General features: G+C 41.1%; 1 protein-coding gene across 32 annotated transcripts in view; it reads left to right on the top strand.

Annotated features, from left to right (window-relative positions):
• Positions 1-25551, top strand: part of Hdac9 (histone deacetylase 9) — an 862183-nt gene that overhangs the window by 649400 nt on the left and 187232 nt on the right. For all 32 annotated transcript variants that reach the window (XM_063262499.1, XM_063262495.1, XM_063262482.1 and 29 more), the window contains 1 exon segment: positions 18885-18992. In XM_063262499.1, the coding sequence (XP_063118569.1) occupies positions 18885-18992 (108 nt within the window).

Raw genomic sequence — 25551 nt, 5'->3', positions numbered from 1 at the left:
TTTAAAGTCCTTGACCATGTTCGTTACTGCTATTTCCTCAGGAAACATTCCTGTAGGAGCACTAATTATTGATAGAGACTTGTTGCTTTGGTTATTTGGGTTGGGATTAGGATTGTTCCTAGACATTCTGAAAGCTATGTTATTGGTAGTGTTTCTTGGCATGTAAATCTTGTCTCTCCTTTGAGTAGATGTCTGAAGCTCTGATAAATATTACCACAACTTGTCAGGTAGTGGACTGGAATTGTTTGGCTTTGGTTCAGTTTTTGGACAGCTCAGTGCTGGTGTTTTAATGGCATTATCAGTAGTCCTACCTCAGCCTAGGCTAAATGTGACTTTTAAGCCCAGGGGCTGACCTTCTATAGAGTTAAAAGATTCGTGAAGGCAATCTTCAGGAGACTGGAGAAAGGTAAACGTTTAGGATTTTTTAACTCAGGCAATGAGTGGGACTCGTGAGGTAGGGCATGGGCAGCCAAAATCCCTAATTGACAAGAAGAGACAGGAAGAGGGAGAGGAGTGCAAGACAGGTGCCAGGCAACTGGCCTCCAGACAGGTAGGGGGAGTGGGCGGAGTTGCTAGTTTGGATGTAGTGCTCCTTCTTTAGAGAGGAGGCACCCCAGAATGGGAGAGATGAGTAGAGTTGGTGACCAGAATCTAGTTCCCTGCTGAGAGATGGAGGGGAAAGGCACTTGACAGGAACGGATGGAAATTAGTGCCTTGTGTTTGGCATCCCTACCTTAAGAGAGGAGGTGACAGGGGCGTCAGATGGGAGGCAAGAGACATAGCCCTCAGCTGATTACTGAATGGGTAGAGTTGCTGGCAGCATTGAATTTTGGGTGGTAGGAGTGGAGCTTGTTAACAAAGTGAGAATGTCATAATCGTGGAAGGAGCTTAGTGTATAAAGCACATACTGTTGCAGTGACCACTGTTACTAGAGGAAGAAGATAATCTTGAGTGTGATGTTTCTAGATGCCACTTCGGGGAAGGCAGCAGCCATGTTCGTAAGTCTCTGTGCGCCAGGGAAGATTTCCTCAAGCTCAGCTGCACTGACACTTTGGAGCTGGCGACTCTTTAATTTTTTTATTACATGTATTTCCTTGTTTGTTGTTCTGTGTGGGGATGGGGGCTGGACACATAAGCATACAATACATGTGGATATCAGAGGACAATCTGTCATTGCTGTTGGTTCCTTCCTTCCATTATGGGAGTTCTGGTGGTCAAATTCATATCATAGGTTTGTCAAAACTTAGCTACTAAGTTGTCACGATAGCTCTCTATTACTTTTCCTCCATTAAGAACTTTCTTTTTGAAATTGAAAATAGATTTTTCCCATAGTCTATTCTTTTTTTTTCATACTTTATCCCTTTATTTGATTAAAAATTGCTTTCAACAAGCAGGATCCAATTGGATGGCAAAAATAAATAATACACATGCATTTGATGACATGACATGGGACATGTGGCATGGGTGGTATGATGGGGGAATAAACTTTATTGGCCCATAAAAGGGGTAAAGGAGTGAGGACAGGCCAGAGAGAAGAGCAGTGTGAATGGGAAATTAAAATGGAATGACTTAAGATATCCAGTATGCTTCATGACCTCGTTTAACTAAGAGCCAGGTCTGTGCAGGGAAGTAAGGAAGACTACAGCTGTTTCCTTCGCTGCTACTGACAGCGGTCCTATCGTCAGACTAGGTCTGTCAAGTCAGACAGAACTTTCTCTGGTTAGTATAAACAGGGTCTCCATCCTGGGCTCAGAAGGCATGCTTGTGACGAACTCGCACACTTTCCATTTCCCCACCTTCAATGGCGGCCAGGGTCTCCAGCCTGCTAAAGCACTCCAGGCTTCTTCCAAGAACTTCTTCTAGTCGACTGCATAACACCTGAGCCCTTTACAGTTCCACCTGCAGAGTTCAGTCTCTCTCAGAGTTCTCTGGTTGGGCATGGACCTTGGCCAGGCTACTGTAAAGTTGCCTCTCAGTTTGCAGGGCCTAATAGAGCCGACTCACTAGTCCTTCTAACATCAGCAGCAACTGTTGTCTCTTGTTCCCTGATACTTTCTAACCCTGGAATTCCACTGAAGCAATTTATTTGAAAGTGTGTATATACAAACCAGAAATACAGTTAACGAAATGGGTAAGAAGTCAGATCTTAAAACGCAGTTGTTCTAGAGATAGAGCTGTCACTCAATAAGCTACACCAACCAGCCTAGCTCAATCAATAAGATTCAGATTCAGTGAAAGACTTTCAGAAAATAAAGAATTATTGAGAAGGACATTGGATGTCAACCTCAGTTCCCCACATGTTAACCCAAACACACACACACACACACACACACAGAGAGAGAGAGAGAGAGAGAGAGAGAGAGAGAGAGAGAGAAATTCTTTTGATATTGAAAGAATATTGACAGTGTCTTTTAGTGACACAGATTTCACCTTCAATTTTCTTTGTGCAGAGTTCAGAACTGTTAAGAGATGGCAACTTGTAATATTAAATTTTTAAACAAGAACCAACTAATACTAAATGCTAATAGAAAGGTGGTATCATCTTTACTCTGCCCCTGCTAAGCCACATTTATGCAAGAGTACAAAGAGAAGAGAAAGGAGGAAGGAGAAAGGTAAGAAAGGAAGATGGTCCCTTCCAATCCTCACCACACTGGGTTGTAAAATAAGGATTTCAAACCTCTAATTCAAATAGCTGTTTTAAGCTATTCCTCCTATACACCTTGTTCGATTATTTGAGGGCTGCTATTTGATTTTGGACATATTCAAAACATTGGTTAGCCATGAAAGTGTGCTAATCTTGGAACATTTTAATGTTTCCTAAAAGAACACCGTTGCTATTTGGAATCAATCTCTAGTCTTCTATCTCATTAAGAGCAGTCACTAGTTCACTTCCCATCTGTATTTGCCTATTCTGAATACATACACATTTTTGTGAGTAACATTTGTTGTAATTTATCTTGGCCATAGGCTCAGAATAGAGCTACATTCTACACTGACTTGCTAAATTTGGATCTAGAATGTGTCTTGATGTCTCATGTGTTAAAAGCTTTTCCCATAAAATGACATTATTTAGAAATAGTGGAACCTTTATGACATAGCCTCAGAGGAAGTCCTAGGTCACTGAGGCTGTAGCCTTGAAGAGGATAGTAATAGTATTGAATTTTCTTTTTTTATAGGAAAAACATGTGTGTGGTATATGTGTTTGTATGCACACATATATGTGTATACATGAGTGCATGTTCACATCCGTGTATGTGTGCATGTGCATGTGTGTGTGTGTGTGTGTGTGTGTGTGCGTGACAACACATGTGTATAGAACAACCTGAGGTAATCATTTCTCCCTCCCACCATCTAGGTGCTGTCCTCGGGCTTGGATTGCAAGTACCCTTACCTACTGAGCCAAATGTGTTGTTTTTCCTATCACCCTTTTTTTTTTATTTTTTATTAACTTGAGTATTTCTTATATACATTTCGAGTGTTATTCCCTTTCCCGGTTTCCGGGCAAACATCCCCCTCCCCCCTCCCCTTCCTTATGGGTGTTCCCCTCCAAACCCTCCCCCCATTGCCGCCCTCCCCCCATAGACTAGTTCACTGGGGGTTCAGTCTTAGCAGGACCCAGGGCTTCCCCTTCCACTGGTGCTCTTACTAGGATATTCATTGCTCCCTATGGGGTCAGAGTCCAGGGTCAGTCCATGTATAGTCTTTAGGTAGTGGCTTAGTCCCTGGAAGCTCTGGTTGCTTGGCATTGTTGTACTTTTGGGGTCTCGAGCCCCTTCAAGCTCTTCCAGTTCTTTCTCTGATTCCTTCAACAGGGGACCTATTCTCAGTTCAGTGGTTTGCTGCTGGCATTCGCCTCTGTATTTGCTGTATTCTGGCTGTGTCTCTCAGGAGCGATCTACATCCGGCTCCTGTCGGTCTGCACTTCTTTGCTTCATCCATCTTGTCTAATTGGGTGGCTGTATATGTATGGGCCACATGTGGGGCAGGCTCTGAATGGGTGTTCCTTCAGTCTCTGTTTTAATCTTTGCCTCTCCCTTCCCTGCCAAGGGTATTCTTTTTCCTCATTTAAAGAAGGAGTGAAGCATTCACATTTTGATCATCCGTCTTGAGTTTCATGTGTTCTGTGCATCTAGGGTAATTCAAGCATTTGGGCTAAAAGCCACTTATCAATGAGTGCATACCATGTATGTCTTTCTGTGATTGGGTTAGCTCACTCAGGATGATATTTTCCAGTTCCAACCATTTGCCTACGAATTTCATAAACTCGTTGTTTTTGATAGCTGAGTAATATTCCATTGTGTAGATGTACCACATTTTCTGTATCCATTCCTCTGTTGAAGGGCATCTGGGTTCTTTCCAGCTTCTGGCTATTATAAATAAGGCTGCGATGAACATAGTGGAGCACGTGTCTCTTTTATATGTTGAGGCATCTTTTGGGTATATGCTCAAGAGAGGTATAGCTGGATCCTCAGGCAGTTCAATGTCCAATTTTCTGAGGAACCTCCAGACTGATTTCCAGAATGGTTTTACCAGTCTGCAATCCCACCAACAATGGAGGAGTGTTCCTCTTTCTCCACATCCTCGCCAGCATCTGCTGTCACCTGAGTTTTTGATCTTAGCCATTCTCACTGGTGTGAGCTGAAATCTCAGGGTTGTTTTGATTTGCATTTCCCTTATGACTAAAGATGTTGAACATTTCTTTAGGTGTTTCTCAGCCATTCGGCATTCCTCAGCTGTGAATTGTTTGTTTAGCTCTGAACCCCATTTTTAATAGGGTTATTTGTTTCCCTGCGGTCTAACTTCTTGAGTTCTTTGTATATTTTGGATATAAGGCCTCTATCTGTTGTAGGATTGGTAAAGATCTTTTCCCAATCTGTTGGTTGTCGTTTTGTCCTAACCACAGTGTCCTTTGCCTTACAGAAGCTTTGCAGTTTTATGAGATCCCATTTGTCGATTCTTGATCTTAGAGCATAAGCCATTGGTGTTTTGTTCAGGAAATTTTTTCCAGTGCCTATGTGTTCCAGATGCTTCCCTAGTTTTTCTTCTATTAGTTTGAGTGTGTCTGGTTTGATGTGGAGGTCCTTGATCCACTTGGACTTAAGCTTTGTACAGGGTGATAAGGATGGATCGATCTGCATTCTTCTACATGTTGCCCTCCAGTTGAACCAGCACCATTTGCTGAAAATGCTATCTTTTTTCCATTGGATGGTTTTGGCTCCTTTGTCAAAAATCAAGTGACCATAGGTGTGTGGGTTCATTTCTGGGTCTTCAATTCTATTCCATTGGTCTATCTGTCTGTCTCTGTACCAATACCATGCGGTTTTTATCACTATTGCTCTGTAATACTGCTTGAGTTCAGGGATAGTGATTCCCCCTGAAGTCCTTTTATTGTTGAGGATAGCTTTAGCTATCCTGGGTTGTTTGTTATTCCAGATGAATTTGCAAATTGTTCTGTCTAACTCTTTGAAGAATTGGATTGGTATTTTGATGGGGATTGCATTGAATCTGTAGATTGCTTTTGGTAAAATGGCCATTTTTACTATATTAATCCTGCCAATCCATGAGCATGGGAGATCTTTCCATCTTCTGAGGTCTTCTTCAATTTCTTTCCTCAGTGTCTTGAAGTTCTTATTGTACAGATCTTTTACTTGCTTGGTTAAAGTCACACCGAGGTACTTTATATTATTTGGGTCTATTATGAAGGGTGTCGTTTCCCTAATTTCTTTCTCGGCTTGTTTCTCTTTTGTATAGAGGAAGGCAACTGATTTATTTGAGTTAATTTTATACCCAGCCACTTTGCTGAAGTTGTTTATCAGCTTTAGTAGTTCTCTGGTGGAACTTTTGGGATCACTTAAATATACTATCATGTCATCTGCAAATAGTGATATTTTGACCTCTTCTTTTCCGATCTGTATCCCCTTGATCTCCTTTTGTTGTCTGATTGCTCTGGCTAGAACTTCAAGAACTATATTGAATAAGTAGGGAGAGAGTGGGCAGCCTTGTCTAGTCCCTGATTTTAGTGGGATTGCTTCAAGTTTCTCTCCATTTAGTTTAATGTTAGCAACTGGTTTGCTGTATATGGCTTTTACTATGTTTAGGTATGGGCCTTGAATTCCTATTCTTTCCAGGCCTTTTATCATGAAGGGGTGTTGAATTTTGTCAAATGCTTTCTCAGCATCTAATGAAATGATCATGTGGTTTTGTTCTTTCAGTTTGTTTATATAATGGATCACGTTGATGGTTTTCCGTATATTAAACCATCCCTGCATGCCTGGGATGAAGCCTACTTGATCATGGTGGATGATTGTTTTGATGTGCTCTTGAATTCGGTTTGCCAGAATTTTATTGAGTATTTTTGCGTCGATATTCATAAGGGAAATTGGTCTGAAGTTCTCTTTCTTTGTTGTGTCTTTGTGTGGTTTAGGTATAAGAGTAATTGTGGCTTCATAGAAGGAATTCGGTAGTGCTCCATCTGTTTCAATTTTGTGGAATAGTTTGGATAATATTGGTATGAGGTCTTCTATGAAGGTTTGATAGAATTCTGCACTAAACCCGTCTGGACCTGGGCTCTTTTTGGTTGGGAGACCTTTAATGACTGCTTCTATTTCCTTAGGAGTTATGGGGTTGTTTAACTGGTTTATCTGTTCCTGATTTAACTTCGATACCTGGTATCTGTCTAGGAAATTGTCCATTTCCTGAAGATTTTCAAATTTTGTTGAATATAGGTTTTTATAGTAAGATCTGATGATTTTTTTAATTTCCTCTGAATCTGTAGTTATGTCTCCCTTTTCATTTCTGATTTTGTTAATTTGGACGCACTCTCTGTGTCCTCTCGTTAGTCTGGCTAAGGGTTTATCTATCTTGTTGATTTTCTCAAAGAACCAACTTTTGGTTCTGTTGATTCTTTCTATGGTCCTTTTTGTTTCTACTTGGTTGATTTCAGCTCTGAGTTTGATTATTTCCTGCCTTCTACTCCTCCTGGGTGTATTTGCTTCTTTTTGTTCTAGAGATTTTAGGTGTGCTGTCAAGCTGCTGACATATGCTCTTTCCTGTTTCTTTCTGCAGGCACTCAGCGCTATGAGTTTTCCTCTTAGCACAGCTTTCATTGTGTCCCATAAGTTTGGGTATGTTGTATCTTCATTTTCATTAAATTCTAAAAAGTTTTTAATTTCTTTCTTTATTTCTTCCTTGACCAGGTTATCATTGAGTAGAGCATTGTTCAATTTCCACGTATATGTGGGCATTCTTCCCTTATTGTTATTGAAGACCAGTTTTAGGCCGTGGTGGTCCGATAGCACGCATGGGATTATTTCTATCTTTCTGTACCTGTTGAGGCCCGTTTTTTGACCAATTATATGGTCAATTTTGGAGAAAGTACCATGAGGAGCTGAGAAGAAGGTATATCCTTTTGCTTTAGGATAGAATGTTCTATAAATATCCGTTAAGTCCATTTGGCTCATGACTTCTCTTAGTCTGTCGACATTACTGTTTAATTTCTGTTTCCATGATCTGTCCATTGATGAGAGTGGGGTGTTGAAATCTCCCACTATTATTGTGTGAGGTGCAATGTGTGTTTTGAGCTTTAGTAAGGTTTCTTTTACGTATGTAGGTGCCCTTGTATTTGGGGCATAGATATTTAGGATTGAGAGTTCATCTTGGTGGATTTTTCCTTTGATGAATATGAAGTGTCCTTCCTTATATTTTTGGTGACTTTTAGTTGGAAATTGATTTTATTTGATATTAGAATGGCTACTCCAGCTTGCTTCTTCTGACCATTTGCTTGGAAAGTTGTTTTCCAGCCTTTCACTCTGAGGTAGTGTCTGTCTTTGTCTCTGAGGTGTGTTTCCTGTAGGCAGCAGAATGCAGGGTCCTCGTTGCGTATCCAGTTTGTTAATCTATGTCTTTTTATTGGGGAGTTGAGGCCATTGATATTGAGAGATATTAAGGAATAGTGATTATTGTTTCCCGTTATATTCATATTTGGATGTGAGGTTATGTTTGTGTGCTTTCATTCTCTTTGTTTTGTTGCCAAGACGATTAGTTTCTTGCTTCTTCTAGGGTATAGCTTGCCTCCTTATGTTGGGCTTTACCATTTATTATCCTTTGTAGTGCTGGATTTGTAGAAAGATATTGTGTAAATTTGGTTTTGTCATGGAATATCTTCGTTTCTCCATCAATGTTAATGGAGAGTTTTGCAGGATACAGTAACCTGGGCTGGCATTTTTGTTCTCTTGTGGTCTGTATGACATCTGTCCAGGATCTTCTGGCCTTCATAGTTTCTGGCGAGAAGTGTGGTGTGATTCTGATAGGTCTCCCTTTATATGTTACTTGACCTTTTTCCCTTACTGCTTTTAATATTCTTTCTTTATTTTGTGCGTTTGGTGTTTTGACAATTATGTGACGGGAGGTGTTTCTTTTCTGGTCCAATCTATTTGGAGTTCTGTAGGCTTCCTGTATGTCTATGGGTATCTCTTTTTTTAGGTTAGGGAAGTTTTCTTCTATGATTTTGTTGAAGATATTTACTGGTCCTTTGACCTGGGGGTCTTCACTCTCTTCTATACCTATTATCCTTAGGTTTGATCTTCTCATTGAGTCCTGGATTTCCTGTATGTTTTGGACCAGTAGCTTTTTCTGCTTTACATTATCTTTGACAGTTGAGTCAGTGATTTCTATGGAATCTTCTGCTCCTGAGATTCTCTCTTCCATCTCTTGTATTCTGTTGGTGAAGCTTGTATCTACAGCTCCTTGTCTCTTCTTTTGGTTTTCTATATCCAGGGTTGTTTCCATGTGTTCTTTCTTGATTGCTTCTATTTCCATTTTTAATTCCTTCAACTGTTTGATTGTGTTTTCCTGGAATTCTTTCAGGGATTTTTGTGTCTCCTCTTATGGGCTTCTACTTGTTTATTTATGTTTTCCTGGAATTCTTTCAGGGATTTTTGTGTCTCCTCTCTATGGGCTTCTACTTGTTTATTTATGTTTTCCTGGAATTCTTTCAGGGATTTTTGCGATTCTTTCAGGCATTTTTGCGATTCCTCTCTGTAGGCTTCTACTTGTTCTCTAAGGGAGTTCTTCATGTCTTTCTTGAAGTCCTCCAGCATCATGATCAAATATGATTTTGAAACTAGATCTTGCTTTTCTGGTGTGTTTGGATATTCCATGTTTGTTTTGATGGGAGAATTGGGCTCCGATGGTGCCATGTAGTCTTGGTTTCTGTTGCTTGGGTTCCTGCGCTTGCCTCTCGCCATCAGATTATCTCTAGTGTTACTTTGTTCTGCTATTTCTGACAGTGGCTAGACTGTCCTATAAGCCTGTGTGTCAGGAGTGCTGTAGACCTGTTTTCCTCTCTTTCAGTCAGTTATGGGGACAGAGTGTTCTGCTTTCGGGCGTGTAGTTTTTCCTCTCTACAGGTCTTCAGCTGTTCCTGTGGGCCTGTGTCTTGAGTTCACCAGGCAGCTTTCTTGCAGCAGAAAATTTGGTCTTACCTGTGGTCCCGAGGCTCAAGTTCGCTCGTGGGGTGCTGCCCACGGGCTCTCTGCAGCGGCAGCAACCAGGAAGACCTGTGCCGCCCCTTCCGGGAGCTTCAGTGCACCAGGGTTCCAGATGGTCTTTGGCTTTTTCCTCTGGCGTCCGAGATGTGTGTGCAGGGAGCAGTCTCTTCTGGTTTCCCAGGCTTGTCTGCCTCTCTGAAGGTTTAGTTAGCTCTCCCTCCCACGGGATTTGGGTGCAGAGAACTGTTTATCCGGTCTGTTTCTTTCAGGTTCCGATGGTGTCTCAGGCAGGGGTCCTGCCACTCCTGGGCCCTCCCCCACGGGAGCCCAGAGGCCTTATACAGTTTCCTCTTGGGCCAGGGATGTGGGCAGGGGTGAGCAGAGTTGGTGGTCTCTTCCGCTCTGCAGCCTCAGGAGTGCCCACCTGACCAGGCGGTTGGGTCTCTCTCTCACCGGGTCTGGGAGTAGAGAGCTGCTGCAGGCCGGGATCCGCGGGTGTGGGACTTCCGGTAAACACAGAACGTGCCCGGTCCTAGAGAAATTCTGCTTCCGTGTGTCCCATGCTCACCAGGCAGCTTTCTTGCAGCAGAAAATTTGGTCTTACCTGTGGTCCCGAGGCTCAGGTTCGCTCGTGGGGTGCTGCCCACGGGCTCTCTGCAGCGGCAGCAACCAGGAAGACCTGTGCCGCCCCTTCCGGGAGCTTCAGTGCACCAGGGTTCCAGATGGTCTTTGGCTTTTTCCTCTGGCGTCCGAGATGTGTGTGCAGGGAGCAGTCTCTTCTGGTTTCCCAGGCTTGTCTGCCTCTCTGAAGGTTTAGCTCTCCCTCCCACGGGATTTGGGTGCAGAGAACTGTTTATCCGGTCTGTTTCTTTCAGGTTCCGGCAGTGTCTCAGGCAGGGGTCCTGCCGCTCCTGGGCCCTCCCCCACGGGAGCCCAGAGGCCTTATACAGTTTCCTCTTGGGCCAGGGATGTGGGCAGGGGTGAGCAGAGTTGGTGGTCTCTTCCACTCTGCAGCCTCAGGAGTGCCCACCTGACCAGGCGGTTGGGTCTCTCTCTCACCGGGTCTGGGAGCAGAGAGCTGCTGCGGGCCGGGATCCTAGTCTATTCTTATTATAGTTTCCCCTCCCCTAATTCCTCCCAGTTCCTCCCCACTCCCCACCCACCCACCCAAATTTATACTTTTGTTGTATGTCTATCTTTACAAAACAATAAATCAACAAACAAATCAGTGTAGGACAAAAGAAACAGGGGGAGAAAAGAAACAACTAAAAAGCACAAGAAACACAGTATCATCAACCCTAGTAATTAGAGGTGAAGGATCTATGTAAGACTCGGCTTGACCTCTCTGTATTTCATGAGTTATATAGGTATTGTCTTTAGAGATAAGGCTTGCTCTGTCATCAGCATGTAGAGAGGAATGGGTAGCCCTGGCAATAGCTGGGTTGCTTATGGGACCATTTTTGCCAACGGTTTGAGTAGATGCAATCCACTTCCTGACACTGAATGTTTCATTTGGCGAAGAAAGATGTCTACTTGAGGCTTTGTCTCCCCTGATCTTTGGTGATTCCATTTAGAATTCTTGTATATACACAAACACAATAAGAATTCTTCAAGACAATACTTTCCTAATTATTTCAAGAGCCTCAGGTAGTTCACAAACATTACTTTGCTATCAGAAGTGTCCTGTGGCTGTTTGGATATTCCGCATCCTCCTCACCTTCTCCCCATCAGAATCCAGTAGCAGAAATGCCCCTCAGACATAAAATCACCCTTGCTGATTTTATTTCTAAAAGCTATATATGTTGACAAAGGTAAATAAATAAGTAAATAAATAAAATCAACAAACTACATAGGAAACACCAAAATATGCCAGGTTCAAATGGCCAAGAACACATGATTATTTTAAAAATATTTTAGTAATCTTGGCAGTGTAAAGTTCAATTATTTTAAGCTTGAAATACTCACATGGATATTACAGGATATAGTGAATTAGGGAATTTTTTTAGATTCTGCAAATATGGTCAGGATCTGCTTTAGTAATTCATGTCTTAATTTTTGCCATCAGAATAATTGATATAGTTAAGCAATCCAGTGTTCTATGTCCCCACTGCAGTTTTAGTAGTGGAATCACCTTTCTGTACTTTGTTTACGAATCTGCTCAGTAATAGTACTTGCATCCGTGGTGGCTGGAAAACTTAGAAGCTGAAATAGTTAGAAGCGTTCTGTACTTCAAAGACCATAATACGTTCTCAGTAGCTGTTAGCTGAAAACCACCACCAGGACTAGTGCCATCTCTACTTTCAAAATAACAGGAACCAAAGAGCTTCAGGGGAGGAAGATGTAAAAACACTGCTGAAAATATAAGCACTCCATACTAGCTTGCCATTATGTGTTTGCTCAACGCTGTCCCACTTTGACTGAGTGAATGGGCTTTGTCTCCCCTCCCAGCTCAATCAGGAAGTTAACTGTAGTTCTACAACCTCACAGCACATGTTTTCTTAGCCGGCAGGCAGAGAGTGGGACATGTTACTCTTTCAAATATGGGTAGTATTAGGAAGTGTCTGGGGTTGTTTGCTTATGTATGTATGTATGTATGTATGTATGTATGTATGTGTGTATATATGTATGTATGTATGTATGTGTATGTATTTTTATTTATTTCTGCCTTTTATATTTTTGAGGCCCACTTCATATTTTTATTATGTATCATTTATATTATATTAAATTACATTATATTACATATGTGGATACTTTGCCTTTATATGCACTTGCTTGGTACTCTGCTGCACGGAGTTTAGAAAAGAACGTTAGAACCCCTGTGACAAGAGTTTCAAACACTTTGAGCTGCTATTTAGGTGCTGGGAATTGAATTCAGGTTCTCTGCAAGAACAGCCAGTGCTCTTAACAGTTGAGCTCCACCACCACCCCATTTTTGAGGCTCAGTTTTCCCTGGCAGCCTTGAACTTACACCAGTCCTCCTGTCTTCTCAAGGGCAGAGATTTAAGGTGAGGGCCATCAGGCCTGGCTTGTGGCTGTTTCTTAAATAGTTGTTTAGCAGTTGTTTAGTTCTTTTCTGATGGGTACTGACAGATGCGAATCATGCACACTGGGTCGAATGCAGAACTTCCCATCACTCTCCTGCTATTTCTCTTTTCCTTTATTGCCTTACCACTGCTGATGAGCGGTGATGTTAACTTTGTGGCCCATAGAGATGTAGAAAGGGTAGGCCTCTCTGTCTGTTCATGGTGCACTTAAATACTGATACCAGCATTCTCTATATCATCTTCTCTTCTTAGAAAGAGTAAGTATTTTGTCCATTATAATTTTTAAGTATTTCTGTCACCATAACACCAAGGACATTCTTCTGACCTACTAAGCCATGGTTTTCCTTACAATCTTCTTTCTCTCAGCCTTTTAGTTACATCTCAGGATGGATACTGTGCCCCCTCCCCCCAGGAGATGACTAAATCTTGTTCCCAGTTCAAGGTCAAAGGACTCTCACTCAAGAGCAGAGTTCTATCCTTTCTCAGCAAATATTTTTGTATGTTTTTTCAGTTGGATTTTCCTACCACTGTAATAAAATACCCTGCCAAAAGCAGTTTAGGAAGGATGAGTTTATTTTTGGACCACACCTTGACATTACATCTGACTCAAGGAAATATGTCAAAGGTGAAAATACTCTGTTTACTAAATCGACATACAAAAGAAAGCTTGGTAAATACTTCAAAGGAAGTTTCTTGTGCTTTTTAGTTGGGTCTTTTCTCTCCCTGTTTGCTTTGTCCTACACTGATTTGTTTGTTGATTTATTGTTTTCTAAACATAGACATACAACAAAAGTATAAATTTGGGTGGGTGGGTGGGTGGGGAAGTGGGGAGGAACTTCAAGGAATTAGGGGAGGGGAAACTATAATAAGAATAGACTGTATGGGAAAAATCTATTTTCAATTTCAAAAAGAAAGTTCTTACTGGAGGAATAGTAATAGAGAGCTATCATGACAACTTAGTAGCTAAGTTTTTACAAACCTATGATATGAATTTGACCACCAGAACTCCCATAATGGAAGGAAGGAACCAACAGCAATGACAGATTGTCCTCTGATATCCACACGTATACATGCCTGTGTGTATTTCACCACAATACACAATTCTACCCCACTGGCCTGTGTATGTAGAACAGCCTTCAGAGGCTCTGTTCAGAACCTGGGTAGATAAATTCCCCTGGGATCCAGCCGAGTAATGAGATAGATGAGGATGTGGCTCAGGGTTAGCACACCTGCTGAGCGTATCCATCAGTATGCAATGATGCAAAAATAACACTGATGATGATAATAAGATCACACAGCTAAAGCTAGTAATCATGGTCAACACCTCCAACCCTATACTTAGGAGGCTGAAGCAGGTGAATCATGATTTCCAGGCCAGCCTGACACAGGTAGCGAGACCCTACCTCAAAAGAAATAAACAAAAAACAAAAAGGAAAACAAGACAGAGAATTGTTTACACCCTCTTAGCAGTGCCAAGTGGACACTTCTCCTTGTTCCCCCCAGTTACACTGATCTTCCCAAGTAACAATACCCCAACCCCTTTTAATTTTAAGCCCTTCTCTTAGGGTCTGTTTAAGCCTGTTAAAGCAATAGTTCTCTTGGATTCTTTTTTCTCTAGAGATGCCTGAAGAAGACTGGAGACCTGAAGGGGTCCTTGCATCGTCACGCTGTTCTCTGTACACTCATTTTCCCCAGCAACATGATTGTTTCTGGTCTTATGAATCTGAAGCTGAGGTCCCTGGTGACTAGCATTTGAGTTCTGATTACCCCAGTATCAGGAAGTCTGGCAGAGGCTATTGGGCCTTAGCAACCTTACCTCACTTCATAGAAGGCTCCCCTGAGTTGCCCTCATGGACTCCACTTGGTGCACGTTGTACTTAGTGTACTCCATAGACTCTGTCACAGCACTAGCTTAGTTGATCCTGTGCATTGGAGCTTCCATTCCCACCGTATAGGAAGCACACCTTAGAAATGCATCAGTGTGACCCTTGGCTGACTTCTGACCTCACTCCACAGGCTTCTCATCAATGCGTACCCAAAGTTCAGTATAGGAGTCACTGCAAATGTCCAAGTGTGAATGCAGAATCTTTTCTCTATAACCACTTTCTGAACTTACCTGGAACATGTATTTGTTCCTGCGTTGTTCCCTACTTTACGCTCTCCATTGTACCCTTTGCCTGCCTGTGCCTCATCTCTCAGGACCAGAGCGACAGCTGTTAAGTCTTTCTTCCTCCCATAATTTCCCATATGCAACCCAAGACATGAGCTGGGTGTCAGAGAGTCATAGGTGGCAAGAGTCCATTCTTTTTTTTAAATCATTTTATTCATTTACATTTCAAATGCTATCCCCCCCTTCCTGGTTTCACCTCCACAAACCCCCATCCCATCCCCCTCCCCAAGAGTCCATTCTTGTATGATCATCTAGGGAAGTAGGGAACAGATCCTGTTAACATAATATGGGACAAACAAACATAATTCTTATATATATTCTAAAATTAGGAAAAAGATCTTCCTTTACCATAAACTTTTAATTTATAGGCTTATTGGCACCAATACTTTTTGGAATGTCTGTCTCTCTATATTTTCTCAATATTAATCCTAATCTCCCTTTTGACTTCCATACTTGTGACCCCTAATACATACACACAGTGCACACATACGTACATACCACACATACATATGCACAAAGGCATATTCAGTAAGTGAGTTGGTGGATGAATGAAGAAGTTCATGTGTGTGGAAAGAAAATTCATCAAACACATTTTTAAGATATAGAGATTCTCTTTTTAAGGATCTGCCTTGAATGTGTTAATAATCCCATTGAAATCTTGCTAAGTAGCTAAAGTGTCCACCAGAGTGGCTCTCTCTCTGCCTCAGTTTCTTAACTCTCTCGCTGGACTTACTGATGCATCCTACATTATCTTTCACTCATTGCAAACTCCGCCATGGTATTTCGACTTCCCAAGCTAGGGCACCAGACTGCATGGTGGTAAGCTAACTTCTGCCTCTGTCATTATTACATTGCGTTTGCTTCAGATCCTAGCCCTGTACATGTGTCCATATTAAATCTTCTTGCTCTCTTTGCATCCATTATAGCCACGAATCTCTCTTATTCATCATCAGTTGGTGAACTCAACCATCTTCTGCCAAGAAATCCTTTAAGAGTTGAAATCACAGTGCCCTTGTGGAAGTGACCCTCCTGGTGTTAGGATTAATAAAGAACAATAGTGTTGGTGGCTTCTCCATTCAGTATGAGAAAGAGGGAGAATAAATACTTTCTCCCACTGTGAAAGGCAGGAAGTAGGTATGGGTATTTATTCTAGAGTCAAGAATGGTAGAGTTGTTCACAACCCGTGCTTCTAATATTCTATATTAGAGATCTTTTAAGATATGGAAATACATGTGAGACATGTTGGGTAGTTAATTTGATCGTGAAACAGTGTTTGGAACATAATGTCATAGTGGGATAGAGCGTTGGTGTTCCTAAAACTCCTTCAAAATACATGTTGAATCCAAAATGCATAATAATGATTAATAAACAGTTACAAAATTATTAACACAAAAAAAAACAAGAAAAATGGGTTTCTCTCCCAATATAAGTAACCTAAGCAGCAGAATATTCCAGAAAGCTATCTGCAAGCAAAAAGCTGTGGTCAATCTACTTGTACTGTGTACGTTTTCCAGCCTGGGATTTGTTGTTGAAAGGAAAGCGATTCACATATCTAGACATTGGTGATCAGTTACATCTGTAGAGCTCACTTATTTTCATCCCCTAATTATAAACTATACATAAAACAGGGGTTCAGTTAGCTCTTACACAAATGCTCTATATCCTCAAGGATAAGCAAATGAAGGAGTAGGGAATCCCAGATTCCCCAAAATGGATGTGTTTAGAGATAAGCAAACCTTTGACTATAATAAATCTCAAGAACCCATTGATCATGTTTTGGGAACAACAATCAAATCTTTACAACAAAAGTACCCCCAAATGATAACTCCTTTTAGGTATAAGACAGATTTTAACTGAACATACATCAAGCTGTCACTCCTACGGTTTTATGCACTACGCTAACTGTATGGATGCATACTGTTTGTCATCAGTCCGAAAAACCTCCAGGAAGCAGAGAAGGTGTGAAAGGCAGCTGGTTTTCACACAAAAGTATCTGTGCTACCCTAAGTCCTTTTAGCCTTGTGGCTAATCCAACGGTGTTCTCAGTTGAGCGAACAGCTAATATTTCTAACCAGTGGAATACTTAACTTTTAAGAAGAAAATGCCTAACTGCCTGAAGAGTATAGAGAAATGAGTAATGTTTGAATATATTCCAAATTTAACAAATAAGGTGCTTAGAATCTATGTGATATTTCAGTCACCACGTTGGCCCTTTTAAATTTAGTGAGACGTCTTTGTATATCTTCTCAATTCAAAAATTTCATTCATCTAGTCTTTAGTATGACACCAGAAGGTGTGTAGTGATATAAAAACTGAATTTAAACTTTATAACATAAAGTCAATCCTAAGATTTATTTTTCAACATACAGTGCTGAGACCATAGCCTCATGAATCTCACATCCCTGCTTATGTAGTCTCAGCAGAAGATGCTGCTTTCTTTAAGAGGGTCAGCGAGTGCATTCATTCATCAGGCAGGGTCTTGACTCTTGAGCAGATGTTGCCTCTGTAACTAAAAGGTTGACTCCAAACCCAGCTGAATGCTTTTAGGCAGTGCAGGGTTCTTCGAAAGCCTCCTACAACAGCTTTGTGCACTTGTGCGAATGCATGCCAAGTGGTTACCAGGAACCAAACTCAGAACTTCTGGAAGGACAGTGTGTGCTCTTAACCTCTGAGCTATCAGATGCTGCCCAAGACGGTTTCATGGGTAAGGAAGCCGGGGCACAGAGATTAACTAGTGTAACCCACATTTAATAAATAAGGCCAGGGTGTCTCCCCTCACAGATTCGCTCTAAAAGCTTCTCTCTCCACAACCATCCAGTTTAGATGATCTTGTTTCCTGTGTGTGTATTTGCTTATCTGCGTGGTTCTATAGTTCTCATTTTTTTTTTAATTCCTCGTTGACAGCTTGGAGACACAGCTATTTGGATAGAGGCCAGAACCCCAATCACCTATTGGATACCTGTGTGTCTAATACTCCTTAAGAACAATATGATTGTGGTTTTGGCTGTATTGTCAATAAATTGCATTAATTTAAGTCAAATAATGATTCCATGAGAAGAAAATAAAAAAGTGACATTACTCAGAAAACTTGTAAGTGCTTTGTAAATATGCCTTATTTTTTTATTTCAGTTTTTCATGTGACTAGCCCTTCAGCTTACTCGATTTTGTTTTGAAAAACAAAAGCTTTACTTTATACAGGATATCCTCTCTTTGGCCCACTTACAAAGGCTCGAAATTTATGTTCACAAACATTTAATCTCATTTCTCAAGTATTTCCAGCGACTCATACACTCTGAGATCAGAGCTGCCCATCATTTGGTGCTGACTTTTCAGTGTTTTAGAATGCTTTATACGTAAAATAAGCAATTTATATTACAATGAAAACCACTATGACTGCACATTTAGTATTCTCAATATGTACATTCCTATTGTGTGTGTGGAAAAGAACCAGCGACACTTCAAGAGTGCTAGGGTATGCCTGCTTCCACAGTGGTGCTCCAGGACAGAAGCAGCTGTGCATTTTAAGAACTCCAGTTGGCACTCAAACTAGGCTCTAAACAGTACCCATCCTGGAAGAATTAAGCCTCTCCGCTGGGGACCAAATTCCTCTAACAGTTCACTCTAGCTAATGTCTTAAGTGTGAGATCTATACAGCCCTTCCACACTTGGGGCTCAGCTCTGGTTACTACTTTCTACTGGAGGCCAGCTACTGCTACCTGCTTAAAACTTGTCTTTGGCTCCCGATAAACCTGCAGTCAGACCAGTTTTTTCTCCCCCCAGCACTTGCAAATCCGATTTTTATGTATAACTAAGTGCTCTTGGTTTTTGCTCTACCTACGGCCAGTGCCTGGTTTCTGGCAGGCCTGTACCTAAGCCAGATCTGGCCTATGTAATGCTATTTGTAGTGAGAAATCTAAACAGGGAATGGCAGTGAGGCATGGCAGGAATGTGTTTCCATTGGAGAACTCAGTGCAGAGAAAAGGTATAAGCAAAGCCATGTCCAGAAGGCCTTCTCAGCTGGCCAGGACGGAAGACTAATGTTATTATACGTAGGCTGTTACCCTGCCAGCCCTTCCTCACAGATTTGCTTTTTCTTTCTCTACCCTCCCCCCACCCCTTCTCACCCTTCTCTTCTCTTTTCCTTTTCTCTCCTTCTTTGGACCCTGCTGACTGTTTGCTCAGGTGGACAGTGACACCATTTGGAATGAGCTGCACTCGTCCGGTGCTGCACGCATGGCTGTTGGCTGTGTCATTGAGCTGGCTTCCAAAGTGGCCTCAGGAGAGCTGAAGGTGAGGTCTGGGTTGCATTAAGTGTGGGAAATCTAGAGAAGCTGCTGAAACAGAGATGTTGTTGTTTGGGAAATGGCTGGGGTGGAGGGCGCGTAATACAGGGAAGAAGACTGGGAGAGAAGGGCAAGAAGATGGCCATTGAGGTGTGAGCAGAAGTCCTCTGTAAATAGTTGGCGACTGTCCTGCTTGAAGAGCCTTCCTTCTCTCCTGACTGTTCTGTATTCAGATCATACTGGTGTGTTTGTAAGACCATAGAAATGGTGAGCAAAACTTTGTCCGTATTAAAAATACCATGTTCTTGGTGCGTGCATGCGTGCGTGCCTGCGTGAGTGCGTAAAAACTGTCATGCAATCCTTACGGTCTCTTTTGAAGTCACTTAAAAACTCTGGTTACTGAGTAGTATATATAAGCTCAGAATACCACCCAGAGAGAGGAGGGGGAGAAAGTCAAATACCAGACGACAACGGAAGGACTGAGAGGAAGGAGGAAATTGTTGATTAGGGGAGTAATGATCCAGAGTATGTTTTTCCATGAAAGAACTTAAAAAATGAGCTATGCTTTATTGTTCTTTTCTTTTATGGTCTCTTCTTTTCTACACCGTATGAAAGAACAATGTCCAAACCCCAACGTTTCCAGTCTAAACAATTTATAAAAGCCAGAGACCTGACAGACATTGACATTTTATTTGGTATTTTAACGGTGCTATTTAAAGGTCCGCCATGTGTGTCTTGAATGTAGCTACCCCAATAAACTTTGTTGGTGCTAACACAGTTTTTTAATGCACTAGTTCACACACTTCATAATGTGATCTGGAATGGTGATTGATCTGGTATTTTTAGCAATTGTGAGGCTTGAGGGAAGTCTATTATTACCAGCAACATATGATATTACCGTGTGTATCATAAATCTAAGATAGAATCTAAATAAGATTATTTTTCTTCACGTTAAATGAATTTTTATTCAATTTATGCCTGAATCTTGTGATTTTAAATGTAGGGTAGCATCATAAAATGTGGTGCCCAGGGGTTATATAATTTATAGAAATATGTTTTAACTGAGGTAGATTGTAGGATTGTTGTTGTTTTTAAAGACATGTCTGTGTGCATTTGACAAGATTTAGCGTCTGGACATTAACTGCTCATCGGGGGGATTAATGAGGCCATTAATGAATGTAGCAGTTCATTTTTAGACTTTATCTTTGCAAAAGATAAGTGGAAAGGTCAGAAAGAGTCAGCTTTCTGGACAGGCTTTGCTGTTCCCTGTAATGCCTTGGGGGTAATTATTCTTATTTGAGTGATGTCATGTATCAGGAGAAGTTGACATGTTCAAAGAATATCTAAGGATCTTGTTCTTGAAAGGATTCAAGTGGCCAGCAATAGCCTGACTACATTTTGCAATTTGTAATTGTGTTGGAGCCATACCTACATTTGATGACAAAAGATTTTTTTATATTAGTATTCACAATTCCTAATTGCTTCCAGTTTTAGAAATTTTAATTGATAATTTAGAAGGTTTCTTAATTAGAATTCATACATTCAAGAAAACCTTGACTATCCCCCCGCCCGCTGCGCCGAACTCGCAAATTTAGGCGTGAAGAAAAATGAAACTAATAATTCCATTTTTAGCAGGTAGTCACTTCAAATGGCCAGTTACAAACGGAGTGTCAACACACTGTACTACGGACATACTGACCACCAGCTGTACTAACATGGCTTTATTTATGTTAAGAGCAAGAATTCCTACAGATGCCGTTTCTCCTCCTTGTTAAACAGGCAGTAGGCATGGTTTTAGAAAAAAAAATATGAAGGATGTTGAAAAAGACTCTGTCGGCCCGGGTTCCTTATCTCATTCCTGAACCTTTTGTGGAACATTTCATAGCTTCTCTGGGCTTTCTTTCCTGACCTGCTACTAAGCCGTTCTGAAGAGGTCACAAATTGTCCACAGTGCTGACACCCAGCTGTTTGTAGATGAGGAGATCAGGTTTGAGTCTCACTATGCATCTTCACATACAAAAGAAGCACCTCTTCCAAATGTAAGTTCACATTGCTTTGGTGAAAATTACCAATTTCGGAGTTAGTTATCTTTCTGATTTCAAGAACAACAAAAAGAAAGAAAATCCAAGATAGACAGGACCATAATAGAACCCATTCCATATTGACAGGCATGAATGAACCCCTGATAATTGCTGATTTGGGGACCAAGAAATCACATTGGAAAAGTAGAAACCAAAAATTACTTGTAGACACAGTAGAAGATTAAAAAAAAAACAAACCTAAGTTAAAGTCATATTTGTGGACCCCTAGTGAACCAGGAGTTTTCTCTACTTACCTGTCACAGGTGCCAGTGTCCAAACTACGGAGCCTAAAGGTTAAGGGCATAGTGCTCATGGTCTGTGGGTTCACTGTATTCTGATCCCAGGAGAAAATGGGGAGCTTATTTAAGTACACTGTTAAATAATACCAGGGTAATGAATAACAAAAGGGAAATAAAGAATTAAAGGCCCAATTTTTTGTTGTTGTTATTTTCAGACTGTACTCAGTTCTCATATTTTACCCATTTGTCCAGAAAATCCGAACTCTAATGAAATACCACTGGCATAGTATGATATTACCTCTTTTAAGAGAGTACTAATTTATCTTGGAAAGTATAAAAATAAAGAAGAGCTTTTCCAAGAGTGGTGGGGCTTAGAGAAGTGACAAACTGGGAGATAAGCTAGAGGGAGACATTAGTGATTGTAAGAGATAGAACATTATTCCAGAACACACAGAGAAAAGAAAATCAACAAAGATAAACTTGCCTGGGCCAAAACTTGAAGCTGCCCTTGACCCTGATTGTCTTCCTCACTTCCGAGTTGCTCTGTTCTTTTTGCCTGGGGAGACTAATAAACCAGAAGAATTACAAGAATGTATCCAGCAAAGGTGAAGGGTTTCAAATTAACATTTAAATATAACACATGCAACAAACTATAGCAGTAAATTGGTATATTTTTAGTAAAAGATGGAAAGGTTCAGCAGAGCAGAGAGAAAATTAAAAGACAATTTAAGCTTTCTAGGTTTTTAACATGACACATCATATCTCTTTCTCTCACATCTCTCTCTCTGCATCTCTCTCTCTCTCTCTCTCTCTCACACACACACACACACACACACACACACACACACACACACACACACACACACTTCCTCAAATCTACAGATCACCAAATTAGTTTTCATTAGCAAGGGACACACATTCTGAAAATGTTGGAATTTTGGGTGTAGAAGAAGAATAAATATCTTAAAATCTTAATGTATAGAGCATTACAGAAAGTAAACATGGAATGAAGAAATATCTCTAAAAGTTAATACTTGTTAATCTCATTAAATAAACCCCCAGGAAGTATATCTCAAGACTACCTGTAGGAGTTCATTGTGATGCTACTTTGAAAATGATGCACATGACTCCTGAGGCTGCAGAGCTGAAGAGACCACCAACACTGCTCACCCCTGCCCACATCCCTGGCCCAAGAGGAAACTGTATAAGGCCTCTGGGCTCCCGTGGGGGAGGGCCCAGGAGCGGCAGGAACTCTGCCTGAGACACCACCAGAACCTGAAGGAAACAGACCGGATAAACAGTTCTCTGCACCCAAATCCCGTGGGAGGGAGAGCTGAACCTTCAGAGAGGCAGACAAGCCTGGGAAACCAGAAGAGACTGCTGTCTGCACACACATCTCGGATGCCAGAGGAAAAAGCCAAAGACCATCTGGAACCCTGGTGCACTGAAGCTCCCGGAAACGGCGGCACAAGTCTTCCTGGTTGCTCCCACTGCAGAGAGCCCGTGAGCAGCACCCCAGGAGCGAACTTGAGCCTCGGGACCACAGGTAAGACCAACTTTTCTGCTGCAAGAAAGCTGCCTGGTGAACTCAAGACACAGGCCCACAGGAACAGCTGAAGACCTGTAGAGAGGAAAAACTACACGCCCGAAAGCAGAACACTCTGTCCCCATAACTGACTGAAAGAGAGGAAAACAGGTCTACAGCACTCCTGACACACAGGCTTATAGGACAGTCTAGCCACTGTCAGAAATAGCAGAACAAAGTAACACTAGAGATAATCTGATGGTGAGAGGCAAGCACAGGAACCCAAGCAACAGAAACCAAGACTACATGGCAACATCGGAGCCCAATTCTCCCATCAAAACAAACATGGAATATCCAAACACACCAGAAAAGCAAGATCTAGTTTCAAAATCATTTTTGATCATGATGCTGGAGGACTTCAAGAAAGACGTGAAGAACTCCCTTAGAGAACAAGTAGAAGCCTACAGAGAGGAATCGCAAAAATGCCTGAAAGAACCCCAAAAATCCCTGAAAGAATTCCAGGAAAACATAAATAAACAAATAGAAGCCCATAGAGAGGAGACACAAAAATCCCTGAAAGAATTCCAGGAAAACACAAACAGTTGAAGGAATTAAAAATGGAAATAGAAGCAATCAAGAAAGAACACATGGAAACAACCCTGGATATAGAAAACCAAAAGAAGAGACAAGGAGCTGTAGATACAAGCTTCACCAACAGAATACAAGAGATGGAAGAGAGAATCTCAGGAGCAGAAGATTCCATAGAAATCATTGACTCAACTGTCAAAGATAATGTAAAGCGGAAAAAGCTACTGGTCCAAAACATACAGGAAATCCAGGACTCAATGAGAAGATCAAACCTAAGGATAATAGGTATAGAAGAGAGTGAAGACCCCCAGCTCAAAGGACCAGTAAATATCTTCAACAAAATCATAGAAGAAAACTTCCCTAACCTAAAAAAAGAGATACTCATAGACATACAAGAAGCCTACAGAACTCCAAATAGATTGGACCAGAAAAGAAACACCTCCCGTCACATAATTGTAAAAACACCAAACGCACAAAATAAAGAAAGAATATTAAAAGCAGTAGGGAAAAAGGTCAAGTAACATATAAAGGGAGACCTATCAGAATCACACCAGACTTCTCGCCAGAAACTATGAAGGCCAGAAGATCCTGGACAGATGTCATACAGACCACAAGAGAACAAAAATGCCAGCCCAGGTTACTGTATCCTGCAAAACTCTCCATTAACATTGATGGAGAAACCAAGATATTCCATGACAAAACCAAATTTACACAATATCTTTCTACAAATCCAGCACTACAAAGGATAATAAATGGTAAAGCCCAACATAAGGAGGCAAGCTATACCCTAGAAGAAGCAAGAAACTAATCGTCTTGGCAACAAAACAAAGAGAATGAAAGCACACAAACATAACCTCACATCCAAATATGAATATAACGGGAAACAATAATCACTATTCCTTAATATCTCTCAATATCAATGGCCTCAACTCCCCAATAAAAAGACATAGATTAACAAACTGGATACGCAACGAGGACCCTGCATTCTGCTGCCTACAGGAAACACACCTCAGAGACTAAGACAGACACTACCTCAGAGTGAAAGGCTGGAAAACAACTTTCCAAGCAAATGGTCAGAAGAAGCAAGCTGGAGTAGCCATTCTAATATCAAATAAAATCAATTTCCAAATAAAAGTCATCAAAAAAGATAAGGAAGGACACTTCATATTCATCAAAGGAAAAATCCACCAAGATGAACTCTCAATCCTAAATATCTATGCCCCAAATACAAGGGCACCTACATACGTAAAAGAAACCTTACTAAAGCTCAAAACACACATTGCACCTCACACAATAATAGTGGGAGATTTCAACACCCCACTCTCATCAATGGACAGATCATGGAAACAGAAATTAAACAGTGATGTCGACAGAGTAAGAGAAGTCATGAGCCAAATGGACTTAACGGATATTTATAGAACATTCTATCCTAAAGCAAAAGGATATACCTTCTTCTCAGCTCCTCATGGTACTTTCTCCAAAATTGACCATATAATTGGTCAAAAAATGGGCCTCAACAGGTACAGAAAGATAGAAATAATCCCATGCGTGCTATCGGACCACCACGGCCTAAACTGGTCTTCAATAACAATAAGGGAAGAATGCCCACATATACATGGAAATTGAACAATGCTCTACTCAATGATAACCTGGTCAAGGAAGAAATAAAGAAAGAAATTAAAAACTTTTTAGAATTTAATGAAAATGAAGATACAACATACCCAAACTTATGGGACACAATGAAAGCTGTGCTAAGAGGAAAACTCATAGCGCTGAGTGCCTGCAGAAAGAAACAGGAAAGAGCATATGTCAGCAGCTTGACAGCACACCTAAAAGCTCTAGAACAAAAAGAAGCAAATACACCCAGGAGGAGTAGAAGGCAGGAAATAATCAAACTCAGAGCTGAAACCAACCAAGTAGAAACAAAAAGGACCATAGAAAGAATCAACAGAACCAAAAGTTGGTTCTTTGAGAAAATCAACAAGATAGATAAACCCTTAGCCAGACTAACGAGAGGACACAGAGAGTGTGTCCAAATTAACAAAATCAGAAATGAAAAGGGAGACATAACAACAGATTCAGAGGAAATTCAAAAAATCATCAGATCTTACTATAAAAACCTATATTCAACAA

The sequence above is a fragment of the Rattus norvegicus genome, chromosome 6 (assembly GCF_036323735.1).
Source record: "Rattus norvegicus strain BN/NHsdMcwi chromosome 6, GRCr8, whole genome shotgun sequence".
Taxonomy (NCBI): domain Eukaryota; kingdom Metazoa; phylum Chordata; class Mammalia; order Rodentia; family Muridae; genus Rattus; species Rattus norvegicus.
The sequence above is the reverse complement of the archived record's forward strand: the minus strand, read 5'-3'. Positions and strand labels throughout refer to the sequence as shown.